At 40.4% G+C, this 25381-nt stretch overlaps 2 protein-coding genes across 11 annotated transcripts in view; both read right to left on the reverse strand.

Moving 5' to 3' along the window:
- LOC127360853 (myoneurin-like) overlaps positions 1–25381 on the reverse strand; it is a 34939-nt gene that overhangs the window by 5421 nt on the left and 4137 nt on the right. Inside the window, exon 1 of one of the 2 annotated variants that reach the window (XM_051395341.1) lies at positions 1955–2360. The exons of the other annotated variant lie outside the window; for it this stretch is intronic. Within the exon in view, the coding sequence (XP_051251301.1) occupies positions 1955–2236 (282 nt within the window). The 5' untranslated portion in view covers positions 2237–2360. Of the gene's footprint in view, positions 1–1954; positions 2361–25381 lie in introns of those variants that run through there. 2 annotated transcript variants of the gene reach the window in all.
- LOC127360397 (RE1-silencing transcription factor B-like) lies at positions 4335–24355 on the reverse strand. 9 transcript variants are annotated; one of them, XM_051394876.1, is made up of 8 exons: positions 23903–24355; positions 23227–23322; positions 23069–23143; positions 13549–13858; positions 7505–7604; positions 7310–7412; positions 6955–7204; positions 4335–6152 (listed from the first exon to the last, which is right to left on the reverse strand). In XM_051394876.1, the coding sequence occupies exons 1-8, from the start codon at positions 24088–24090 to the stop codon at positions 4791–4793; spliced, it is 2484 nt and encodes an 827-aa protein (XP_051250836.1). In that variant the 5' UTR covers positions 24091–24355; the 3' UTR covers positions 4335–4790. The 9 variants fall into 9 exon arrangements, with proteins under 9 accessions (XP_051250836.1, XP_051250801.1, XP_051250903.1 ...); XM_051394841.1 differs by lacking the exon at positions 13549–13858 and adding an exon at positions 20591–20900 and having other exon boundaries at positions 23903–24353; XM_051395100.1 differs by lacking the exons at positions 4335–6152; positions 6955–7204; positions 7310–7412; positions 7505–7604; positions 13549–13858 and adding exons at positions 10527–11984; positions 19121–19549; positions 20591–20900 and having other exon boundaries at positions 23903–24337.

The raw sequence follows: 25381 nt of genomic DNA on the forward strand, positions 1-25381 counted from the left end.
CAGTGCCGGGTCTTGAGCAGAAAGCAGAGCAGTAGCCACGGTAACGTTAACCAAAACAGAATATGTGACCTGCTCCATCATTTTGAGTCACTTTGACCCAGAAACACATTTTGAGTTTTCTTCATGGCTGTAAAGAGGAAAGTCTCAGCTTTATGGCGATACCAAAATTATTTTTCTACTCCAAAAATTGTATGAGACTCGCCCTTCCAAAGGTTGACTGTCACCAAACCTTGTTTTTGAGAAAAAGCGCTCTAAAGATAGCAATCAACATTCCGCCATATTCCAAATGAATTGAAAGACATTTATAGACAGTTTATATTCAAATAAATAAACTTTACTGCTTTACATCATTATAATCAGAGACATTGTATGCTACCATCTTCCTCCTGGCCTCCGTCACACTCACTTTCTTCGCCATCGCGATCGGAGCCGGCCGGTGTCGGTAGCGCGAAATACCGGAGGTCGAGCCGCCGCTGTCACTCTCACTCTCAGCTGCCAGTGCGGTGAAAAAGTCCGTAATAAGGTCGATCCAGTTGTCGTAGCATGTCTTACAGGAATTGAATTTAAAAGTCGAGCAATTTAGTCGTCGCGAAAATTAATTTTGTCCAAGCTGTCAATCAGTCAATCTGTCAATCTGTCTCCATGTCCAACTGACAGTTGACAGATGACGTAGATGAGACAAACACGCTAGCCGGTGTTTTGAACTCTGACACCTGTTTCGTTTTATTTATGCTAGCTATATTTATCCTTTGTATTTTACATTAATTTTGACATGGTATGAAAGCTGAGACTTTATTTAATTAGAAACATGTAAAAACTGAAAATAGACCAAAATTGTATTTTCTTGTAAAAACGTGTTTCTACACAAACGGGCCGCTGCGACATCCGACTCATTTTGATGGAACGCGTCACATATTCAGATATCAAACTGTGAAATATGATTGTGTAATATGTAATGAACATGTGAAATCCGCGGTGGGCACACCGTAAACCAGATAATCACTATAAACGTTCCGAAACGTCCCAACTGCCTATTGCAACCAAGCTCGTCGTGTTGTGTGCCAAACAGAACGCAGAAACCCGCGGTTACTCGTTTTCAAACACAGATGTGACGTCGCTCTCGAGCTGCACGTCGCGATTACAAGACAAAAGGAACGCTCCATATTGCATCAACAGGCATTAGTGGGATACATAGGCCACCTTGGTCTGAAACTTGTTGCAGGAAGAAAGCACTGAGCGCAACAGAGACTAGCGCTTCCACAGGATACACACTAAACAGAGGGCGGATCATTCAACCGAATTTGAAGACATTGACAACGAGTGCTTCTCTTCATGCTGAGTGCTTTCTTCCTGCAACAAGGTGAGTTCAGAGAGTCACTTCACATCTCAGACAGTCCCACTGGTTGCATGACTGTTTTCCCAAGATGGCCCCAGCCTGTACACGTGAATGCTACTGTTGTTCTAAACTATCTTTTTAATAAACTGTCTTTACAATTACAAAGTTCTCAATGCTTGGTTTACAGGTAGGGGCCCTCGTTATGCTACCGTGTAAGCGTGGTGCTATTTTGAGCCTTGTTAGTGGTATAGAAATAGGTTTGTTTTCACGTTACTGTGTGCCCCGTTGACCAGCGTTATAAGGTAACTATCGGTTTGTGCTAAAAATACTGGTCACGTTGGATTAACATTAAAACATCCCAGAGGACAGACCACCTCGGTACACAGGTGTTATTAACCTTCTGTTCATTTTGCGCCGCAGTTGTCCTTTAAACTGATATATTTCCATTATCCTGCTTTATAAGAGTGTCATTCTTTAGTTTGATAAACCTTATCAATGAAAACAAGGGGGGCTCTGTGGCTAATGGCCTGTGGTCTTTATGATTGATCACTTAATGTATGTATTTACATTGCACATGCATTAAACTGGATGTGAAGGGCTATCAGGAAGCAGACTCACCACACATTGTGGGCTCTCCAGAGGCTCCTCTGGCTCTGACTTTATACACAGTGACGGGACAACACCTGGCTTTAACCGAACCGAGCCAGTCTGCTGTACAAAGCAGTCAGCAGTGAAGTGTTCACAGCAGATGGTGATATCAGTCCAGGACGATTCTTTGAGCCGCTGTCCGTTGACATCGAACAGGAACTGGACCCACTCCAGTCTCCTCTCGGGATCCTCCGGTAACTTGAACCGCTGCGCACTGCGACGCCCCGACTCACACCCGACCACCGAGCACATCCTGGACCCCGGTTGGGTTCCTCCAGGTTTGAAAGTGAGCGGACAGCGTTACGGTTCAGTGTTTTATGAGTCCCGGTCGACTGCTTTCCAACGGCAACCGCGGGGTCGAGCTAACGGTTAGCCGTTTGTGCTAGTGGCTGCAGTGGTAACGGAGTGGGCGTGGTTCTGTGGCCGGGGTTCGCCTGGTTTTGTATCTGGCGTTCACCGGCGTTAAATTTTACTTTAAGATTACCTTGTATACAAAGGTTGGCGACAATAGAGCCACTATTAATGCTGTAAACTTCAATTATTTGAACTGAGACAACCTCAAAACTCGTCAGGTAACATAAAGCCTTCAGTGTCTATATAACCACCGTGTACAGTAGACTCAGTAACATGTGGTTAGACGCGGGGTTACAATATAATAATTACCTTTTAAAAAATGTAGTCAGTAACCCAATCCAAGTATCACAAAATTAAAGTAACGTCACCTCATTACTTCCCGTTACTTTAGGATGACCTAAACGTGAAATATGTAACCAAAAACAAGACAAAATAAACTTTAATAAGAAGTATTGATGAAAGTGTTTTCTATAAGACAACAGAACAATGTAACCTTTAAAAAGGAAATGGAAACTGGAAAGATTTTTAGCATCAGAAGTGTATTTTAAAATTGTTATCCTGCTAATAATCCTCATTTTTACTAAATACCACTGTAATCTGATTACTAATTTCCAGGTGGGGCTACTGAGTTTAGTAAATTTTACAGAGCAACACAAATTAAAAGGTCAGTTCAACCCCAATTACAAGACATTTCACAAGACATACTTCTATTTAACCTATTTTTATATCCATTTTGTTTTGTTTTGCAGTAGTTGTGGAGTGTCTTGTTGATAACATAACTTTAAAACCATTAATTAAACAATCCACATATTGGTATTTTTCTTTAATTACTGTAAGCAGTAAATGTTTACAGGATGAACTCCTCTACTGCTGCAGACTTTGTTTGCATAGTTCAACACAGAGATGTGGTTCAGGTCTGACCTGGGTTACAATAAATCTTATGTTTAATTTATTACTTATTACTTTACTATTATTATACTAATAATAAATTGGGCCAAATATAAACATTTTATTTGAGTTTAAAGTAAAAAATAAAAAATAAGTTTTTCTCTAAATTCTGATTTTAAACTAAAGAATTCTTAAACTTATTTTTACTTTAAAAATTTTCACATTTGGCCCTAATCCTCTTCCGTACCTATTCAATAGAATATTGAATTGAATGCCTTTCCAGAACTTCCTGCTGGCTAAAGTCAACTCCTGCTGCAGCTTTCTGTCTGATATGGAGAACTGTGGGTTTGTGGCAGGCAGTCGTTTCTTGCACAAATCTCATAAAAGACAAGTGACAAAAATAAGTTGTGTATATATATATATATATATATATATATATATATATGATGTTCAGTTTTATTCCAACTACACAACAGGTCAAACAATCTGTGCGACTTCAATGGGTTGTTCTCTCCCATTATAAAGGTTTCTGTGTGCATCTTTACTTCACAAACACACAAAGTGCTTAGAAGGGTGCATTTGATTTATTATTTGCATACTTTAGACAATGCACCTGTCTTACCCTGTATGTGGGCTATACCACTCACTTTAACAATTATTCCTATATAATTTCCAACCAAACCTCTACATTCTGCCTCCATCTAACTCTTCAGTTACCCAATACAACTATATTACTTACTGTTATTTCTTGCCTATTTCTTCACAGTACTACGTAATTAATGTCCTGTAAATTAAAGGGTTATTTCCTAACTTGGCCCCAGTGATATTTGGTTTGCAGATTTTTTTGTTTTTATTTGGGCAGGTTTTACAACATCCATTTCCGGCATTTCTGCCTCCACAGTGCAGGTTAACTAATTTGAGCCCGATCTCTATCCCGATTCAGTGTAACTTCTTAATGCTCACAACACAAATAAGACCAAATCCTTTCACTCTTATTGTTGTGGGGTGGAGACAGAAATATTGGATTTACACACTGCATGGATGCATGAATCTGCAAGGCCTGGCAGCTGCTAGTTGTTGTCCATGATGTAGCATTATTAGAAGTCACTTCAGTTTTCAAGAGTTTAATTTGGATGTCGCAAACACAGCAGCCAAAATGCATTCTGACATGTCACAGCAGAAAAAGCGAAGGTATAAACGTAATAAAGTTTATATATTTAGATGCTTTAATTTCAGGACCTGGTATTGTGCATGCGAATGACGGCCATGCTGTCACGGCTTCCCGGGAGACATGTATAATAAAGCAGAATATGCACATACCATCCATCCTTTCGCCAATGAACACATCCGATGTTTATATACAGTAAATGAAACTATTATGGAGTTACTGAATATTTACAACACAGGCACTTAACACCATGTATGTGTTAACAGTAAAAGGCAAAGAAAACACTCCAGTGTGCATGTGAAACGTCACGGAAGACCTTATGACACTCGAAAGTGTATTTCTCTTACTAAATGCTCAACTCGGTAACTGTTTTTGTTTTTCCAGCTCAATGTGTTTTTATGTGTCTTCAATTACTTGATTCTTTCTTGGTCTTCCTCTGCGCTTCCCCGAGCCCTTCCCACTCCTCTTGCTGCTGCACCTCTTTTTCGGTGAGTTTTCGGGCTCAAAAATTGAGTCACTGTCAGAATTTTTTGCCCTCCCTCTTGACGTGTTCGATGTCACTTTCTCGCTCCTTTCTTCCGACTCAAAGGATATGTCGCTTTCGATCAGCTCGCCCTCAATCTCTTCATCGCTGCAGCGGGTTCTCTTTAACTTCTGCTCCTTTGCTCCGCCAGTCTTTGTGTTTGAACACTGACCTTGCGTTTCCTCTGCCAGAACCAAGCTGCCTGCTGCATTTCTCTTCGGCCTTCCTATGGGTCTACCTGAGCTCCTTTTCTTTTTAGGGGTATGTATTGTCTCCTCCTGCTCCTCCTCTTCTGTATCCTGCTCCTCCTCTACATTATCAAGCCCTGAATCTGCGCCTCTCTTGTTCCCGTTACTCTCAGCATCAGCAGCGTCACTTTCCCTTTGATTGATCGTTTTCTGTTCACGTCCAGAATTGGACGAGTGGTAACGCTGTACGTGACTCTTCAAGCTCACGTTGTGATTGAAGCATTTGTCACAATGCTGACACTTGTAAGGCCTCTCTCCGGTGTGCAGACGCATGTGGGACTTCAGGTGGCTTGCCTGTTTGAAGCCACGTTGGCACACTGAGCACTTGAACGGCTTCGCTCCTGTGTGCACAGCTAAGTGTCTCCGGAGAGCGAGGACGCGGTAAAACTCAATCCCACAGATGTCACACTTTGACTGCTGGGGGCCTCTGTGATCCTCCAGGTGGATTCTGCGTTCCTTGTATGTGGCGAATGTCTCTGGACAGTCGGGACATTTATAGGGCTTTCCCTCAATGAGGTGAGTCTGCTCATGTGTGCGTTTGTCCACCTTGGTTTTGAATGTAACGTGGCAGTATTTGCACGGGTGCTCATAGTTTTCATCGTGGACCCTGCTGTGAGAATTTAGAGCGACCTCACTAACACATCTCTTCCCACAAATATTGCAGGAAAAGGGTTTAATTATATGTTCACACGTGTGAGGCTTCTGTTTATTGAAAAACATCCCACAATCTGTGCAGAGCTGACTGTGTTTGTGGGCAAATGGAAGATAATAATCATTTTCGCTTTCGCTTTCCTCATCAGATTCATCATTGTGAAGCTGGTTGTCTATTAAACTCTCACTCGTTGGCTTCCAATCCTCGTCTGAATCCATTTCACCTTCATCGCCCGATTCCTCCGTTTCATCCGTGGGATCGCTCTTCTCAACAATAACAGCAACAATGTCAGAGACCCCCGTGGTAGTGCTGTGGTTGACATCTGTTGACACTGTCTGTGGAAGATACAATAACAAGAATGGGTATGAGGAAAAAGTCTGTACAGGATTAATATGGAACCAGACAACCCTAGAGGAGCAAGAACAGATAGTATTAGGATTTATTGCACTAACTGGCCTATTTGGAGGGCTGCAACTAACAATTCATTCCTCATTATCAAACAATCTGCAGATTATTTTTTCAATTAACTGATTAATTATCTGTTCTACATAAAGTACAAAAAATAGTAAAAAAATGCTGATCACGCTGCCAAGAGTCCAAGGCAAAGTCTTCAAATGTCCAACATCTAAAGGTATTCAGTTTACTATGATATATGATGAACAGAAGCAGCCAAACCAGCACTCCACTACACTATTTTTGCTTGATAATTGACTTGAATTGGTTGTATTCACACCAGGTTCATTTGTTCCAGAGCAGGGGAAAAATATTATAAATTGTTGCATTTTAGTTCTGGTCCGGTTCCTGTTCACACTGACTTTTTGCAAACGAACGAACAAGAGTAATACGGACGGTTTGGACAGAAGTTTGGGAAACAATTTAATGCTTCTGATGTGTATGTTTATGTTCTTTGGTGTCACACAGAGCTCACAAAGAAATAACTCATCAAAAGCATTATAGTTATGAATAATAACATAGAGACGGGTTGACTCATGGCTCACTGATGCAAGTGGGTGCCCAGGTGGTTGTAATGTTATGGCTCATGGGTGTAGCTTGTGTATGGTTTCAGTTTAAAAACTCGGATGCACAATTCAATTAAAAAGATATTAAGCTGGCAGTGGATACGTTGTAGCATCCTACCTGTTGCGTCTCTGGAGTTACATCTATGCCTCCTCTCGAGTGTTGATCTGGGACGCTGGCGTTGACTTGGCTTTTCCACTGGTTCCTGTACTCACACTGAAGGCACTGTTGGTTCAAGATGATGAGCACCCCATAGGTGAACTTCTCCATCTTTACCTTAGAACCACATAACGGACACTTGCGGCTGAACAACTGGAGGAGTCGGTTTTCATTCACGACGTACTTCCCTTTCATCTGTAGAAGTGCAGCTCTAAAAAATTATTCAAACAAAAATAAATAAATAAATAATGAGACACAGGTTTAAAACGCCAGTCTGGTGCAATAAAAGGACAACTGTTACAGAGGATGAACTTACTTTTCTCTGATCATATCAATGTTCACAATATTTTGTAGCATCTGTCCATAATCAGACATGAAACCATCTGAAGTAACACTTGGCACTGGGCTTTCTCCGGCAGCTGCAAAGTACATTTAAAGTTTATTATTCACAGAAAAAGAAAACATTTGCCGCTCAGTTTTTATTAATTTATAACAACGTTACGTTTCTTACCGAATGAAATCAGTCCTGATTCATCAGAATAGGAAGATGGACTATCACATGTTTTAGGTTGATCACACTGAGGGTCAACTTCTGGGGTTTCCACAGGCTCCTACAGAGTAACACAAAAAAGAAAAAAAGAAACTAAATAAGCATAGACTGACTATGAATTGTGGTAACAAAGGCTACACAGAACACACCAAAAATGTGTTTGGTTGATTTATACACTGAAAGTACCTTAATACATTATTTATTTTATATACGAAAATGAATGAAAGCTTAGTGTGTACACCGACACAAAAGGCCTGTAAATGTGAGCAGAGGGGGTAACACAGTATCACATTCCTTTAGTTATTATTATTATTATGTTATTATCTATATACTGAGGACATGGCAAGTGCTCATTATACAGCATCAACAGTACTACAGGGTTCTGGCTCAATAAAGACACATTAAACATCCTGTCAGCACAAACAACCTTCAACTGGGGGCAATACAAATATTTAAGTGTGAATCATATAATGTACTCTACATGTTGCATTTAGTATTCCTGTTATAACTCTTAATGTGTTTCTTAATTAATCAGTTATTTGTAAGAAGGAAATTTGGTATATAAACACTAACATACTTGCTTATTACTGATGTATCTCTTTAATAGTGAAAGGAGGAACAATAACTATAAATATAATAATATAAACTGATCAATAATTATCACTCTGATAAGACCCTCGTTTGTTAATACCTAAAAACACCAAATAGTTTACCAAAAACAACATGTGCTTGTACTGTGGCTCTGGCCAATGATTAATTTAAATCATGTATTAATTCAATAAGAAATTAATACCCATTTAAAGGACTTTATTAGGAAAAAAAGTGTGAGTGAACTCCGCCCACTCATACAGGTTTGTGTATCAAAACAAACAAACCTCTCAGGAAATATGTTGTCAACAGTCTGTAGCATTGTTTTGATCTGCTGTGTAGGTGGGAGTGTGTAACTTCAGTGTCTTTCTGTGCACTAAGAGCCGGAGGTTTGAGCTCTTCAAGCAAAATCCCCCACATATTTTAGTCTCACCTGAGGAGGCTCAGATTCATCCGGCTCTGATTTGATACACAGTGACGGGACAGCACTGGACTTCAGCTGGACTGTGGCCGTCTCCGGAGTCTGCTGTACAAAGCAGTCAGCAGTGAAGTGTTCACAGCAGATGGTGATATCAGTCCAGGACGATTCTTTGAGCCGCTGTCCGTTGACATCGAACAGGAACTGGACCCACTCCAGTCTCCTCTCGGGATCCTCCGGTAACTTGAACCGCTGCACACTGCGACGCCCCGACTCACACCCGACCACCGAGCACATCCTGGACGCCGGTTCTGATCCAGTTTTTAAAAGTAACCGGACAGCGTTGCGGTTTCAGGGGGGCTGAGGACAGACCACCGTCCCACACATGAGCTAACGGCTAACTGTATATCTGCAGCAGTGGCGGGCAGTGTTGACAGCGGGGTGGGCGGGGCTTAGTGTCAGGCTTCGCGTGGTTTGTTATCAGGCGTATCCCGGCGCAACATAGCGTCAGACAACTAACCAGGAGTGCCCAAAGTTTTCTCCCTTGAAACTTTATGGTGTGCCACAGGCCAACAGCAAACAGCTACTGTCAGTGGTGTAGTGGTGAACTGGAGAAGTGGATGTAATCTTAATTTATGCCCTAAATTTGATTTTAAAGCAGCCCATCCAGCAAAGGATAAACACCCCGTGTTATAAACAGTGACATGTGAGACTACAACTGCATATTTAAGAAAAAAAGGGCCAGTGGTATTTGAACATTGTCAGTTAACTTCTGCTACTTGACCCCAGGCAGTAAGGATCAATATGAAATTAACATTAGCCACAGAACAGGGTGAGACAGCCACATATATTATGCATTTTGAGTGAAATATTCCCTATTCCCTACTTACTTTTATTTACTTTTCCACTCCACGCTATGTCTTTGCCATTGTTTTTTGACCTTGCAAAACTAAAACATCACAAACAACCACCTAGATAACCCTGAGTGTCACTTAAAATAAAAATAATAAATATCTAACCACTTAAACACACCAAATTGTCTACCTTAAAAAAATAACGTAATGTTTCTCTAACTAATATTTGTTTATTAGTTAGATAAAGCTAGAGAGTGGCACTGACCTCTTTTATAATGAATAATTTATATGATGTGTTCATGTAATAAGCAAATAACAGGCAGCACTTCTGTCAATTAATGTGTGCTAGACACTGTGTGAATGAACTTTGTGCACTCAAGACAGGCTTGTACATAAAAACAAACCTGGTGTCAACAGTTTGTGTAGGTGGGAATGTGTAACTGAAGTGTCTTTCTGTGCACTAAGAGCCAGAGGTTTAAGCTGTCAAAGCAAAATTACCACATATTTTAGATGGTAATTATAGGCCAGGTTTCCTATACAACAACAGAGAGTATCGACTAATATGGGTTGAACCACTATATTAAACGAGTTATACTATAAAATGACAATACAGAAAAGCTAATACTCAAGTTGACCACATGGTGGCTCTCTAACATCACAGGAGCAACTATTCTTACACAGGGAATGGAAATATTTATCATAATAACAAACTAATAGCAATGTACATTGATGCTGCACCAAAGTATGGGCTTAAACTACATTATTTACTGAATCAACATACTCTATAAGCAAAACAGATTAACAGGGTACATAGGTGTATCTCATGCACACAAAACAGCATTTGGAGCGCTCGATGCAGTAAAACTGGCCATGATGTATATTTATACTCTCTATGGCCACTCCGGGGCTCCGTTGGTTAATGAAGCCCATAAAAGCCAATTTTTCTAACAAAATGTCACAGAGCCAGCTACTAAACTACTTTTATTTGGGACAGCCTCATTAAAACAAATATAAAACGTTATGTATGTGGATTATTCAGGGGAGAGAGAGACACTGTTGGAAAATATATTAGTTTAATTTTAAAATGTAACAAAGCTTCGTACAATGATGTGAACACTACAAACCAAATTCATCTCTTTATTAGACAGATATCTCAGATACCTCAAAACATGGTAAATTATACCAAAGTAGAGTGAAGACAGTGAGAAAATGTGCCTTTTAAAATAATAATTAACTGACTCTTTCAAGCTTTAGCCAATATAAATAAGTGACACTAAGGAGACCATTTTTCATTTCATTTTCCAGTCCCACAACGTTAAATACACACCCAACACTACTGAGAATCAATGCTTTTATACCAGTACAAAAGATGACCTGTCAGATGTCTGTAGAATTAAATGAACCTCTCAGCAGAGTGTGTGACTGACAGAACAGAAAGGAAGATCAGCCCTGTTTAATATACTTTTATCCAATATGATCTCATACTTTAAACATCAGGTAACACATTTCAAAAGTACTTTCAAATCCAACCAACAGCTTCTCTTCACAGTAAAAACTAATGTTTTGTCACATTATTTAATTTTCTCAGAACTCAGTCCAGTTCTGTATAAATGTCTACTTTATATATTATTTAAACCGAATTCTTTAAGAATCTTCACACCACTAGATTTTTTCTGGGTCTTCCTCTGCGCCTCCCTGAACCTCTACCACTGTTCTGGCTGCTGCTTCTCTTTTCCTTTCTTTCTTCTGGGTCAAAGTCTGAGTCACTATTGGAAGTTTTTGATCTGTTCCTTGATCTCGCTGTGTTCTTTATCGCCTTCTTGCTCGTCTCCTCTTCCTCCTCCTCCGCTGAATCAAAGGACATGTCGCTGTCACTCGGCTGGTCCTCACTAAATTCATCACCGCGCTGTGTTTTCTTTACCTTCTGCGCCTGTCGTTTTTCAGTCCTTCTGTTTGAACACTGACCTTCCACCTGAACGTCCAGAGCTACGCTGTCTGATTCATAGCGCTTCGGCCTTCCTATGGGTCGACCTGTGCTTCTCTTATTTTTCTTCTCCTTCGGTTCCTCCTCTTCCATTTCCTGTTCTTCCTCTGCATTATCAAGCCCTGAATCTACACCTCTCTTGTTCCCGTTACTCTCAGCATCAGCAGCGTCACTTTCCCTCTGATTTATCGTTTCTGTTTTCTGTTCACGTCCAGAATTGGACGAGTGGTAACGCTGTACGTGACTCTTCAAGCTCACGTTGTGATTGAAGCATTTGTCACAATGCTGACACTTGTAAGGCCTCTCTCCGGTGTGCAGACGCATGTGGGACTTCAGGTGGCTTGCCTGTTTGAAGCCACGTTGGCACACTGAGCACTTGAACGGCTTCATTCCTGTGTGCACGGTTAAGTGTCTCTGGAGAGAAAGTGGTGTGACAAATTCAACCCCACAGAAGTCACACTTTAACTTTCGGGGGCCTCTGTGATCCTCCAGGTGGATTCTGCATTCCTTGTACGTGGCGAACGTCTCTGGACAGTCGGGACATTTATAGGGCTTTCCTTCACTTAGATGAATCTGCTCATGTGTGCGTTTGTCCACCTTGGTTTTGAATGTAACGTGGCAGTATTTGCACGGATGCTCATAGTTTGCATCGTGGATTCTGCTGTGAGATGTCAGAGCGACCTCACTAACACATCTCTTCCCACAAATATTGCAGGAAAAGGGTTTAATTATATGTTCACACGTGTGAGGCTTCTGTTTATTGAAAAACATCCCACAATCTGTGCAGAGCTGACTGTGTTTGGGGGGCAGCGGAGGATTATTATCACTGTCACCTTCGCTTTCTTCATCAGATTCATCATTATGAAGCTTTTTATTCAGTAAACGCTCATTCACTGGCTTCCAATCTTCATCTGAATCCATTTCACTTTCGTCGCCCGATTCCTCCGTTTCATCCGTGGGTTCGCTCTCCTCTTTGATATCAGCGACCCCGGTGGTAGTGCTGTGATCTTCATCTGCTGACACTGTCTGTGAAAGACACAAGAACAAGAAGTGCTATGGGTAAAATGGAACATACACATTAGGATTTATTATATTAATGAATCAATTTATAGGACTTTTTTAAAAATCATTTTCATTATAAAAACAATCTGCTGATATTTCTACCGTTTGATTAATCATTCAGTTTACTAAACAAAAAATAATAAAAAAATGCCAAGAGTCCAAGGTGAACCTTGAAATGTCTTATTTTGTCAGAGTACATAATTTAAAGATATTAAGTTTACAATGATTTATGATGAAGAGAAGCTGAGAAATTACAGCATTTTTACAGTTTATGTCTGATAAAGAACTAAACCATTGATCAATTACCAAAATAATTGATCATTTTCTGTCAACTGAATAATCAACTAATCATTTCACCTATTTATTTAATCAAATTAGCAAAAAAAATAAAATAATAATAATAAATAATAAATAATTAAACTATATTTATATAATAAGTTAAGAGGTCAAAACATTGGGCAGTGTGTAGACTTTATATAGTCTTCTTGGATTCACAAATACATTAAAAAATAGACTGAACTCTTAAGGTAGCACATGGTGGAGTATGTCTATTATCTGTTGGATCCCCAGAGTAATTGTTGTATTTGTAGTAAAGAAATATGGAAATACCTCCAGCATGAACACCTAACATACCTGCTTATTTATCTGTTTAAACTTTTACCAAACCCTTGTTTGTAAGTGTGTCACTTTATGATGTAAAGTAATAAAGTAATACAATCCTAACTACTTAAACACACCAACTTGTTTAGCAAAAAACACACAATGTTTTGGGCACATCTGCTGTACTTAACAATTACACTTGTACTGTGGCTCCGGACAATTTTTCTTTTAGGAGTAATCTAAATTAAGTATTAATTCATTATGAAATGGATACCCATTTTAAGTAGTTTTCTAGTCAAAGTGTGAGTGAACTCCGCCCACTCATACAGGTTTGTGTATCAAAACAAACAAACCTCTCAGGAAATATGTTGTCAACAGTCTGTAGCATTGTTTTGATCTGCTGTGTCGGTGGGAGTGTGTAACTTCAGTGTCTTTCTGTGCACTAAGAGCCGGAGGTTTGAGCTCTTCAAGCAAAATCACCCACATATTTTAGTCTCACCTGAGGAGGCTCAGATTCATCCGGCTCTGATTTGATACACAGTGACGGGACAGCACTGGACTTCAGCTGGACTGTGGCCGTCTCCGGAGTCTGCTGTACAAAGCAGTCAGCAGTGAAGTGTTCACAGCAGATGGTGATATCAGTCCAGGACGATTCTTTGAGGCGCTGTCCGTTGACATCGAACAGGAACTGGACCCACTCCAGTCTCCTCTCGGGATCCTGTGGTAACTTGAACCGTTGCACCTTGCGACGCCACGAATCACATTCGAAGACGGAGCACATCCTGGATTTCAAGGTGTAGTCAGTCATTCTGGAGAAAGATTGTTGAGATGTGTTGACATTTGAACTCAACAGCCAAACAAATACACCTTTCCTTTACTGCTCCTTGAGGAGCAGAGTGCACCAGCTGGCCGTAAAGAAACAGGTCTTCACTCTTATGTCCGACATTGTGATTCGACTTTACAGATTGCATCAGGCCTGACTGACCACGGTCTTATGAAGCACATCCATGTGAATACACGTGAAGCAATGATTAGGTGAATTCATTCATTCAGAACCAATTGTAGAAGATTGGTTTTACTGTTGTTTTTGTTGATTATTTTTATATTATGTATTTATACATTAGGCCTATTTTATATTGATTTACCAGTACATGAAGGCACAAACATAAAACATATTTATATATGATATATTATTCAGCATCACAACAATTAACTAATTAAAAGATGACTTTATTAAATGCAAAAACATGAGAATAAAATTTAAAACAGCAATGTTAGATTATGAGGGTTCATTGTACATTTTACTGATAGTGGTCATTTATTCATTTCCAACTTCTGTTACAATAAAAAACATTTTCCAGGTCCTATAAGTGGTTTATGGTCTATTCAGAGATGACAGGACCAAAGGGCTTCTCATCTGCCTCCAGCTCCTTCCAGTGCAGCGTTCAACAGTGTTCCTCCTTGTTGCATGCTTTCAGGCGCAGTTGTACTCTTGTGCGGGCGTCACTGCTATAACAGGTGTCCTAGCCAATGCTTCAGAGTGTATCCACTGTCTCCGAGGAGAAGACCATCCACTTTCCCTGCCTCAAACTCCCAATAAAGTCCACTGTCTGAGAATGCAAACATCATGGACTGACCCAGGCCATCTCGCAACGAGGTCCACAATGGCCATGTCAGAGTTGTAGACATATTGAACATTAATAGGTCGGATGTAATGTTACACTCAGGCGTACGCACAGCTGGTGCACTCGGCTCCAAAGGCTCTGCCCCCCCTCCAAATTTAAGGATGTGAATTGCCAAGCCAATGACACTAACAACAGCAGGAGAAAGAAGATGTCTCTTTTCTCATAGCCAAAGCAAAACAATCATAATAATCAGTGGTGTAGTCCAGCATATACACAGGTATATACCCACTTATTTTCAGGTCAACATTGGATATACCCACTTCTCTCTGATGCACATACTTCAGGCTGATTTCTTTTTCTAGGATGGTGTAGACATGAAATACAGTAGTTGTTCAGTTTTCTTTAGTTGATGAAGTAAGGAACACTTGTATACTAACAATGCATAATTGTATGTAGCTCACAGTTACCTGAGGCCAGTACTGAATGCAAAATCTGCACCTCTTCTGTGGCTAATGTTACCTTCATATTGATCCATACTGCCTGAAGTCAAGCAGCAGAAGTTGAGTGACAATATGCAAATACTGTCCCATTTTAGTGTGAACTAAATATGCAAGGGTAAAGAGTAGGGCATTCATCCTCTGCTGGGCGGACAGCTTTAAAGAATAAACATTTGGAGCGAGTTAAAGAGTATATCCACTTCTTCAGGCATCACTACACCACTGATTATAATAGGAAACATCATCAAACAAACGACATACAAGCACACAAACAGCATCCCAAACACAACACAGTAAAATCTGAGATTGGTTTTATAGAACTACAGTAAGGACAGTAAGTTAGGTTGGAAGGTAAGCTAACAAATAAAGTAACGTTACCGATCATAACCTTTCTATTGATCCATCAGCACAAATAATCTAAAACAAACGTGTGTTTTCAGGTCATCGTGGTTGTACAACCCTTCACTAACGTTGTAGAGACACACACCACGACAGAGACCGAAGCACAGCAGAATATAACATATATATATATATATCTGTTATATAACACTGACTTGCTGTTTCAGTGAGACATACACCGATGTTGTTACCCACCTATCGAGCAGAAACAGAGCAACCTCCGCATCCGTCTTCATGCCTTTCAACTTTCGGAGGTCTCTCCACCGTTGGAAAGCCTTACCGATGTTAACGCGGCTCTTAGACCTTTCCTGTTCATAAAACTTCTTTTTCAAGTTTTGTTCTTCCGACTTTCTCCTCCTCTTTGGCTGGGTTTCGGCCATGTCTCCCTTTCTTTTGACACTATTACAGCTCAGCAGCGCGCTAGCTTGTTCATGTTCATGTTCATTTTTCTTAGGCTTTTTCTTCTTCTTAGCAAAGCAACGTTCAATGTGCCGATACCGCCACCTATTGTACAAGAGTGTAACTGCATGTCATTTTACCTTATTTCTTATTGGCTGAGCTCATTAAAGGCCTGTGGTTGCTACATAGAGTGGGTACGGAAAGTATTCAGACCCCTTTAAATTTTTCACTTTGTTTCATTGCAGCCATTTGCTAAAATCAAAAAAGTTCATTATATTTCTCATTAATGTACACTCAGCACCCCATCTTGACAGAAAAAAAAACAGAAATGTAGAAATTTTTGCAAATTTATTAAAAAAGAAAAACTGAAATATCACATGGTCATAAGTATTCAGACCCTTTGCTCAGAATTGAGTAGAAGCACCCTTTTGAGCTACTACAGCCATGAGTCTTCTTGGGAATGATGCAACAAGTTTTTCACACCTGGATTTGGGGATCCTCTGCCATTCTTCCTTGCAGATCCTCTCCAGTTCTGTCAGGTTGGAAGGTGAACGTTGGTGGAAAGCCATTTTCAGATCTCTCCAGAGATGCTCAATTGGGTTTAGGTCAGGGCTCTGGCTGGGCCAGTCAAGAATGGTCACAGTTGTTCCGAAGCCACTCCTTTGTTATTTTAGCTGTGTGCTTAGGGTTATTGTCTTGTTGGAAGGTGAACCTTCGGCCCAGTCTGAGGTCCTGAGCACTCTGGAAGAGGTTTTCTTCCAGGATATCTCTGTACTTGACCGCATTCATCTTTCCTTCAATTGCAACCAGTCGTCCTGTCCCTGCAACTGAAAAACATCCCCATAGCCTGATGCTGCCACCACCATGTTTCACTGTTGGGATTGTATTGGGCAGTTGATGAGCAGTGCCTGGTTTTCTCCACACATACCGCTTAGAATTAACGCCAAAAAGTTCAATCTTGGTCTCATCAGACCAGAGAATCTTTTTCTCATAGTCTGGGAGTCCTTCAAGTGTTTTTTGGCAAACTCTATGCGGGCTTTCATATGTCTTGCACTGAGGAGAGGCTTCTGTCGGGCCACTCTGCCATAAAGCCCCGACTGGTGCAGGGCTGCAGTGATAGTTGACTTTGTAGAACTTTCTCCCATCTCCCTACTGCATCTCTGGAGCTCAGCCACAGTGATCTTTGGGTTCTTCTTTACCTCTCTCACCAAGGCTCATCTCCCATGATTGCTCAGTTTGGCTGGACGGCCAGGTCTAGGAAGAGTTCTGGTTGTCCCAAACTTCTTCCATTTAAAGATTATGGAGGCCACTGTGCTCTTACGAATCTTGAGTGCTGCAGAAATTCTTTTGTAACCTTGGCCAGATCTGTGCCTTGCCACAATTCTGTCTCTGAGCTCCTTGGGCAGTTCCTTCGACCTCATGATTCTCATTTGCTCTGACATGCACTGTGAGCTGTAAGGTCTTATATAGACAGGTGTGTGCCTTTCCTAATCAAGTCCAATCAGTTTAATTAAACACAGCTAGACTCCAATGAAGGAGCAGGACCATCTCAAGGAGGATCAGAAGAAATGGACAGCATGTGAGTTAAATATGAGTGTCACAGCAAAGGGTCTGAATACTTATGACCATGTGATATTTCAGTTTTTCTTTTTTAATAAATTTGCAAAAATTTCTACATTTCTGTTTTTTCCTGTCAAGATGGGGTGCTGAGTGTACATTAATGAGAAATAAAATGAACTTTTTTGATTTTAGCAAACGGCTGCAATGAAACAAAGAGTGAAAAATTTAAAAGGGGTCTGAATACTTTCCGTACCCACTGTATAAGCAGGGATTGTTTTCTCTTTTTATATAAGTATAACATAAATGCTTCTGAAATACATTACCTACTCTAGGTTTAAGTACCAGATTGGAGGATACCTCTCCTCTCAGCAGAGTGTGTGACTGTCAGACAGTTTACAGATCAGTCATTATTGCACATAGCAGTATGATGAAGAATAAAGTTTCGGACAACAGAAAGGAAGATCAGCCCTGTTTAATATACTTTTATCCAATATGATCTCATACTTTAAACATCAGGTAACACATTTCAAAAGTACTTTCAAATCCAACCAACAGCTTCTCTTCACAGTAAAAGCCAATGTTTGGTCACATTATTTAATTTTTCTCAGAACTCAGTCCAGTTCTGTATAAATGTCTACTTTATTATTTAAACCGAATTCTTTAAGAATCTTCACACCACTAGATTTTTTCTGGGTCTTCCTCTGCGCCTCCCTGAACTTCTACCACTGTTCTGGCTCCTCTTTTCCTTTCTTTCTTCTTGGTCAAAGTCTGAGTCACTATTGGAAGTTTTTGATCTGTTCCTTGATCTCGCTGTGTTCTTTATCATCTTCTTGCTCGTCTCCTCTTCCTCCTCCTCCACTGAATCAAAGGACATGTCGCTGTCACTCGGCTGGTCCTCACTAAATTCATCACCGCGCTGTGTTTTCTTTACCTTCTGCGCCTGTCGTTTTTCAGTCCTTCTGTTTGAACACTGACCTTCCACCTGAACGTCCAGAGCTACGTTGTCTGATTCATAGCGCTTCGGCCTTCCTATGGGTCGACCTGTGCTTCTCTTATTTTTCTTCTCCTTCTGTTCCTCCTCTTCCATTTCCTGTTCTTCCTCTGCATTATCAAGCCCTGAATCTACACCTCTCTTGTTCCCGTTACTCTCAGCATCAGCAGCGTCACTTTCCCTCTGATTTATCGTTTCTGTTTTCTGTTCACGTCCAGAATTGGACGAGTGGTAACGCTGTACGTGACTCTTCAAGCTCACGTTGTGATTGAAGCATTTGTCACAATGCTGACACTTGTAAGGCCTCTCTCCGGTGTGCAGACGCATGTGGGACTTCAGGTGGCTTGCCTGTTTGAAGCCACGTTGGCACACTGAGCACTTGAACGGCTTCATTCCTGTGTGCACGGTTAAGTGTCTCTGGAGAGAAAGTGGTGTGACAAATTCAACCCCACAGAAGTCACACTTTAACTTTCGGGGGCCTCTGTGATCCTCCAGGTGGATTCTGCATTCCTTGTATGTGGCGAACGTCTCTGGACAGTCGGGACATTTATATGGCTTTCCTTCACACAGATGAATCTGCTCATGTGTGCGTTTGTCCACCTTGGTTTTGAATGTAACGTGGCAGTATTTGCATGTGTGCTCATAGTTTGCATCGTGGATTCTGCTGTGAGATGTTAGAGCGACCTCACTAACACATCTCTTCCCACAAATATTGCAGGAAAAGGGTTTAATTATATGTTCACACGTGTGAGGCTTCTGTTTATTGAAAAACATCCCACAATCTGTGCAGAGCTGACTGTGTTTGGGGGGCAGCGGAGGATTATTATCACTGTCACCTTCGCTTTCTTCATCAGATTCATCATTATGAAGCTTTTTATTCAGTAAACGCTCATTCACTGGCTTCCAATCTTCATCTGAATCTATTTCACTTTCGTCGCCCGATTCCTCCGTTTCATCCGTGGGTTCGCTCTCCTCTTTGATATCAGCGACCCCGGTGGTAGTGCTGTGATCTTCATCTGCTGACACTGTCTGTGAAAGACACAAGAACAAGAAGTGCTATGGGTAAAATGGAACATACACATTAGGATTTATTATATTAATGAACCAATTTATAGGGCTTTTTTAAAAATCATTTTCATTATAAAAACAATCTGCTGATATTTCTACCGTTTGATTAATCATTCAGTTTACTAAACAATAAATAATAAAAAAAATGCCAAGAGTCCAAGGTGAACGTTGAAATGTCTTATTTTGTCGGAGTACATAATTTAAAGATATTAAGTTTACAATGATTTATGATGAAGAGTTGATGAAAATCAACTAATCATTTCACCTATTTATTTAATAAAATTAGTACAAAAAAATAAAATAAATAAATAATAAATAATTTAACAATATTTATATAATAAGTTAAGAGGTCAAAACATTGGGCAGTGTGTAGACTATATATAGTCTTCTTGGATTCACAATTACATTAAAAAGAGACTGAACTCTTAAGGTAGCACATGGTGGAGTATGTCTATTATCTGCTGGATCCCCAGAGTAATTGTTGTATTTGTAGTAAAGAAATATGGAAATACCTCCAGCATGAACACCTAACATACCTGCTTATTTATCTGTTTAAACTTTTACCAAACCCTGGTTTGTAAGTGTGTCACTTTATGATGTAAAGTAATAAAGTAATACAATCCTAACTACTTAAACACACCAACTTGTTTAGCAAAAAACACACAATGTTTTGGGCACATCTGCTGTACTTAACAATTACACTTGTACTGTGGCTCCGGACAATTTTTCTTTTAGGAGTAATCTAAATTAAGTATTAATTCATTATGAAATGGATACCCATTTTAAGTAGTTTGCTAGTCAAAGTGTGTGTGAACTCCGCCCACTCATACAGGTTTGTGTATCAAAACAAACAAACCTCTCAGGAAATATGTTGTCAACAGTCTGTAGCATTGTTTTGATCTGCTGTGTCGGTGGGAGTGTGTAACTTCAGTGTCTTTCTGTGCACTAAGAGCCGGAGGTTTGAGCTCTTCAAGCAAAATCCCCCACATATTTTAGTCTCACCTGAGGAGGCTCAGATTCATCCGGCTCTGATTTGATACACAGTGACGGGACAGCACTGGACTTCAGCTGGACTGTGGCCGTCTCCGGAGTCTGCTGTACAAAGCAGTCAGCAGTGAAGTGTTCACAGCAGATGGTGATATCAGTCCAGGACGATTCTTTGAGGCGCTGTCCGTTGACATCGAACAGGAACTGGACCCACTCCAGTCTCCTCTCGGGATCCTGTGGTAACTTGAACCGTTGCACCTTGCGACGCCACGAATCACAATCGAAGACGGAGCACATCCTGGATTTCAAGGTGTAGTCAGTCATTCTGGAGAAAGATTGTTGATATGTGTTGACATTTGAACTCAACAGCCAAACAAATACACCTTTCCTTTACTGCTCCTCGAGGAGCAGAGTGCACCAGCTGGCCGTAAAGAAACAGGTCTTCACTCTTATGTCCGACATTGTGATTCGACTTTACAGATTGCATCAGGCCTGACTGACCACGGTCTTATGAAGCACATCCATGTGAATACACGTGAAGCAATGATTAGGTGAATTCATTCATTCAGAACCAATTGTAGAAGATTGGTTTTACTGTTGTTTTTGTTGAGTATTTCTTTATACATTAGGCCTATTTTATATTGATTTACCAGTACAGGAAGGCACAAAAAAAAAAAATAATTAATTATAATATATTATTTAATATAAAAAAAAATAAATAAAAAAAAAATTTATTAAATGCAAAAACATGAGAATAAAATTTAAAACAGCAATGTTAGATTATGAGGGTTCATTGTACATTTTACTGATAGTGGTCATTTGTTCATTTCCAACTTCTGTTACAATAAAAAACATTTTCCAGGTCCTATAAGTGGTTTATGATCTATTCAGGGATGACAGGACCAAAGGGCTTCTCATCTGCCTCCAGCTCCATTTCTCCTCGCCTCAGAAGGGAGAATCTCTTTTGATTGACAGATGTGCAGCACCGCAGTGGCAGCAATGACACAGAGACGTTCAGGACTCATTCACTGTGGAGGTAGTGACGCCTAACAAGCAACAGAAATAAGCCAGTCAATATCATTTCAAAATATAGGCCTTTATCTATTTATATTTATAGTGTCCGTTATCACAAGCATATCTCAAAGGGCTTGACTGTAGATATAGATAAGGACAAAAAATGATGTACTACATCATTATATAGATTACACACTGCATATTCTAGTCATATTGTATTTTACTAACCTGCGTTTGCGGATTCCAGTGCAGCGTTCAACAGTGTTCCTCCTTGTTGCATGCTTTCAGGCGCAGTTGTACTCTTGTGCGGGCGTCACTGCTATAACAGGTGTCCTAGCCAATGCTTCAGAGTGTATCCACTGTCTCCGAGGAGAAGACCATCCACTTTCCCTGCCTCAAACTCCAAATAAAGTCCACTGTCTGAGAATGCAAACATCATGGACTGACCCAGGCCATCTCGCAACGAGGTCCACAATGGCCATGTCAGAGTTGTAGACATATTGAACATTAATAGGTCGGATGTAATGTTACACTCAGGCGTACGCACAGCTGGTGCACTCGGCTCCAAAGGCTCTCCACCGTTGGAAAGCCTTACCGATGTTTATGCGGCTCTTAGACCTTTCCTGTTCATAAAACTTATTTTTCAAGTTTTGTTCTTCCGACTTTGTCCTCCTCTTTGGCTGGGTTTCGGCCATGTCTCCCTTTCCTTTGACACTACTATTACAGCTCAGCAGCGCGCTAGCTTGTTCATGTTCAAGGCACACTATGCAGTTTCCGGTTTTGTCAAACAGCTACCCCTAGAGTCACTGCGGTGTACTTGTATTTAACGTTACTGTTGTAAAAAACACTCACCAGAGCCGTCTCTCTATATACGGCTCTGCGTCTCTGCACTCACGGCCTGATCCCGCCCCCCCCCTGTATACCGGTACATGTTCAGTAGGATGGAAGCGTCAGACATCGAACAGGCAAAGATAGACTCCGAAGATGTCTACTGACCAGGTAATGTTTAACGATTTCATAAAAATATTAGGCTACTGCATAATTGTATATGTTGTGCTATCGAAGATGGAATACTGGTGATGGTAGCCTAATACAAATAATAATAATAATAATAATAATAATGTCAAGCATTCGTCTAGGCTACTTATACTATAATAATAAAGTGGCTTACCGCGTTTGATGGCTTAAATTGTTTACATGATTGCAGCTAAATTACAAGAAAATAGCCTATAGGCCTACTGTAAAATTTCATTTATTGTGTTTGAGTGTAACGTAAACATTACAAAATGCCAGATGACACCAATAAAGCAGGCTAGCCTACGTCGCATTAATTCATAACATCAGAGTTGATGTATATATATATGCACACACACACACACACACACACACACACACACACACACACACACACACACACACACACGTTTGTGTTCCAATGAAAGACACCAGATCACAATGTCAGAGGGAAAGCAATCTCACCTGGATTCCAAAACATCAACCTCTTCTGTCTCTGTGATGAATGGCTGGACATCAGGTACAGGGAAATCTTCATCCCTAATTGAAAAGATAAACTGGTTAGTTTACAATGTGCTATGTCCAGAGAACCTGGATTATTAGGATAGAGCAGAAAAACACACCGATCACGGTCTGACTCCTGTATACTGGACACCAGTGGCTTTGGTGGTCCTTTGTGACCCTTGCTGGGTGTAGACGTCACTTTCTGATGCTGGTAACTGGAACAAAAGAGCAAGATCAGCATGTTCTCTGCAACAGGAGTAGTGGTGAACAAGGGTGATCAGGGTGAAACTAGGTATGATTCCTGGGTTCTGTAATTCGGTCAGATGTAATTGACTCGTAAAAAGCACAATTTCAAGTAAAAGGTACAGTCGAGAGTTCACTGTTAGCCAGCTAAAGTTTGCATACCGTAAAACTTCAAATAATAGCCCGGGCTTTTATTTGAAGTATTACGATAATCACAGTTCACACGCCATACGAAATCGGAACCAGATAAGGACTACGTGATAAATACACCTCACAACACCTGAGTTCAGCTGGCCAATAGAAGGACGCAAACACAGGGAAGGGAGGCGAGTGTTTACTAGGAAGTCTGCAAACAGCTGCGCTACTCTAACTAACTAGACATTGGACATTAGTTAACTGGTAATATTATTATTATTATTATTATTATTATTATTATTATTATTATTATCAACAACAATGGATGAATAAACAACTTCGTAAATGAACTGACATACAACAAACAAGCGCAACAACATACCACATAGAAAGTAAGTAAGTTTTGGATTTACTCACTAGTCCATCAACAAGAACGCGAGGTGAGCATCGCTGTTACATCCTGTGCTGCTCTTTAACTCTCGCCAACGAGAGAAAGCCTGACCGAGTGGGACTCTGGTCCGGTTCCTCTCGCTGTCCGTTTCTCGTTTCCTCTTCCTTGACTCTTCCGACCGCGCTTTCTTCGGTTTCTTCGCCGAATCTGCCATGATTCACGTCTGAGTGAAAGCCTGCTAGTGTCTTCCATTGAGGCTGCTTCTTATGTCGCTGATGTATGTGACGTCGCGCCGTAAAGCAATCCGTGATTCTCGCGAGATTTGGCGGGACGCCACCTTTCAGACTTGCGTTGCTGGTTCTGTCAATGGCTGTCGGGATGATTCGCCATACTACCAGGTCGTTTACATCGAAATGACTTCGAAGCTGTTATATTGAGGTAAAAATCTTGCATAGTGTGCCTTTCATGTTCATAGGCTTTTTCTTCTTCTTCTTAGCAAAGCAACGTTAAATGTGCCGATAACGCCACCTATTGTACAAGAGTGTAACTGCATGTCATTTTACCTTATTTCTTATTGGCTGAGCTCATTAAAGGCCTGTGGTTGCTACATTTGAGCAGGGATTGTTTTCTCTTTTTATATAAGTATAACCTAAATGCTTCTGAAATACATTACCTACTCTAGGTTTAAGTACCAGACTGGAGGATAGACCCTGGTGTCAACTACTATCCCAACATCCAAAACACAGATAAACTAACAGCTGGCTATTTCTGTGTCAGCCGGCAGTGGCGGCAGTTTTGGAGGTTGAATGGGTGGGGTTTTGGTTGGGGTCTGTGAGGAAATTAGGAATATCCTGCAAAAATATTGTAAGAAAACTAATAACTATATGTAGGTTAATGAGGTCCATGAAAGATGATTTTTCCAATGAAAGGCAGCTGACAGCTACTAAACTACTTTTATCTGGGAACTCATCAGGTAAAATGAAAACCGTTCATAATTAGGTATGTTGATTATCCCGGACAGAGGGACACTGTTAAAAATATATATTGCTGTTTAATTATATTAATTGATTAAAATGTAATTTATTTCTATATAAACACTACAAACCAAATTGACTTCACCTCTACTGTACTGGACAGACATCAGACATATACCTAAACAAGTGGATTACATCAAAACTATGTGCATGGTAGTCACAGGAGAGAGAGAAAATACGCTTTAAAAATGTAATTAAGTAACTCTTTAAGCTTTAAGCAATATACAATCACTATGGAGACCATGGCTTCATTACTCTTGTCATTATCTAGCTGTCACTGAACTACAAAAGCAGCTGGATCTATTTTTTCAACCCTGTTGCCACAAAAATGTTAAAATGTACACACACACTAACCATCTTAAAAGAAATAAATGAACCTCTCCTCTCAGCAGAGTGTGTGGCTGTCAGACAGTTTACAGATCAGTCATTATTGCACATAACAGTATGATGAAGAATAAAGTTTCGGACAAC

Source organism: Dicentrarchus labrax, unplaced genomic scaffold (assembly GCF_905237075.1).
Source record: "Dicentrarchus labrax unplaced genomic scaffold, dlabrax2021, whole genome shotgun sequence".
In the NCBI taxonomy this organism is placed as follows: domain Eukaryota; kingdom Metazoa; phylum Chordata; class Actinopteri; family Moronidae; genus Dicentrarchus; species Dicentrarchus labrax.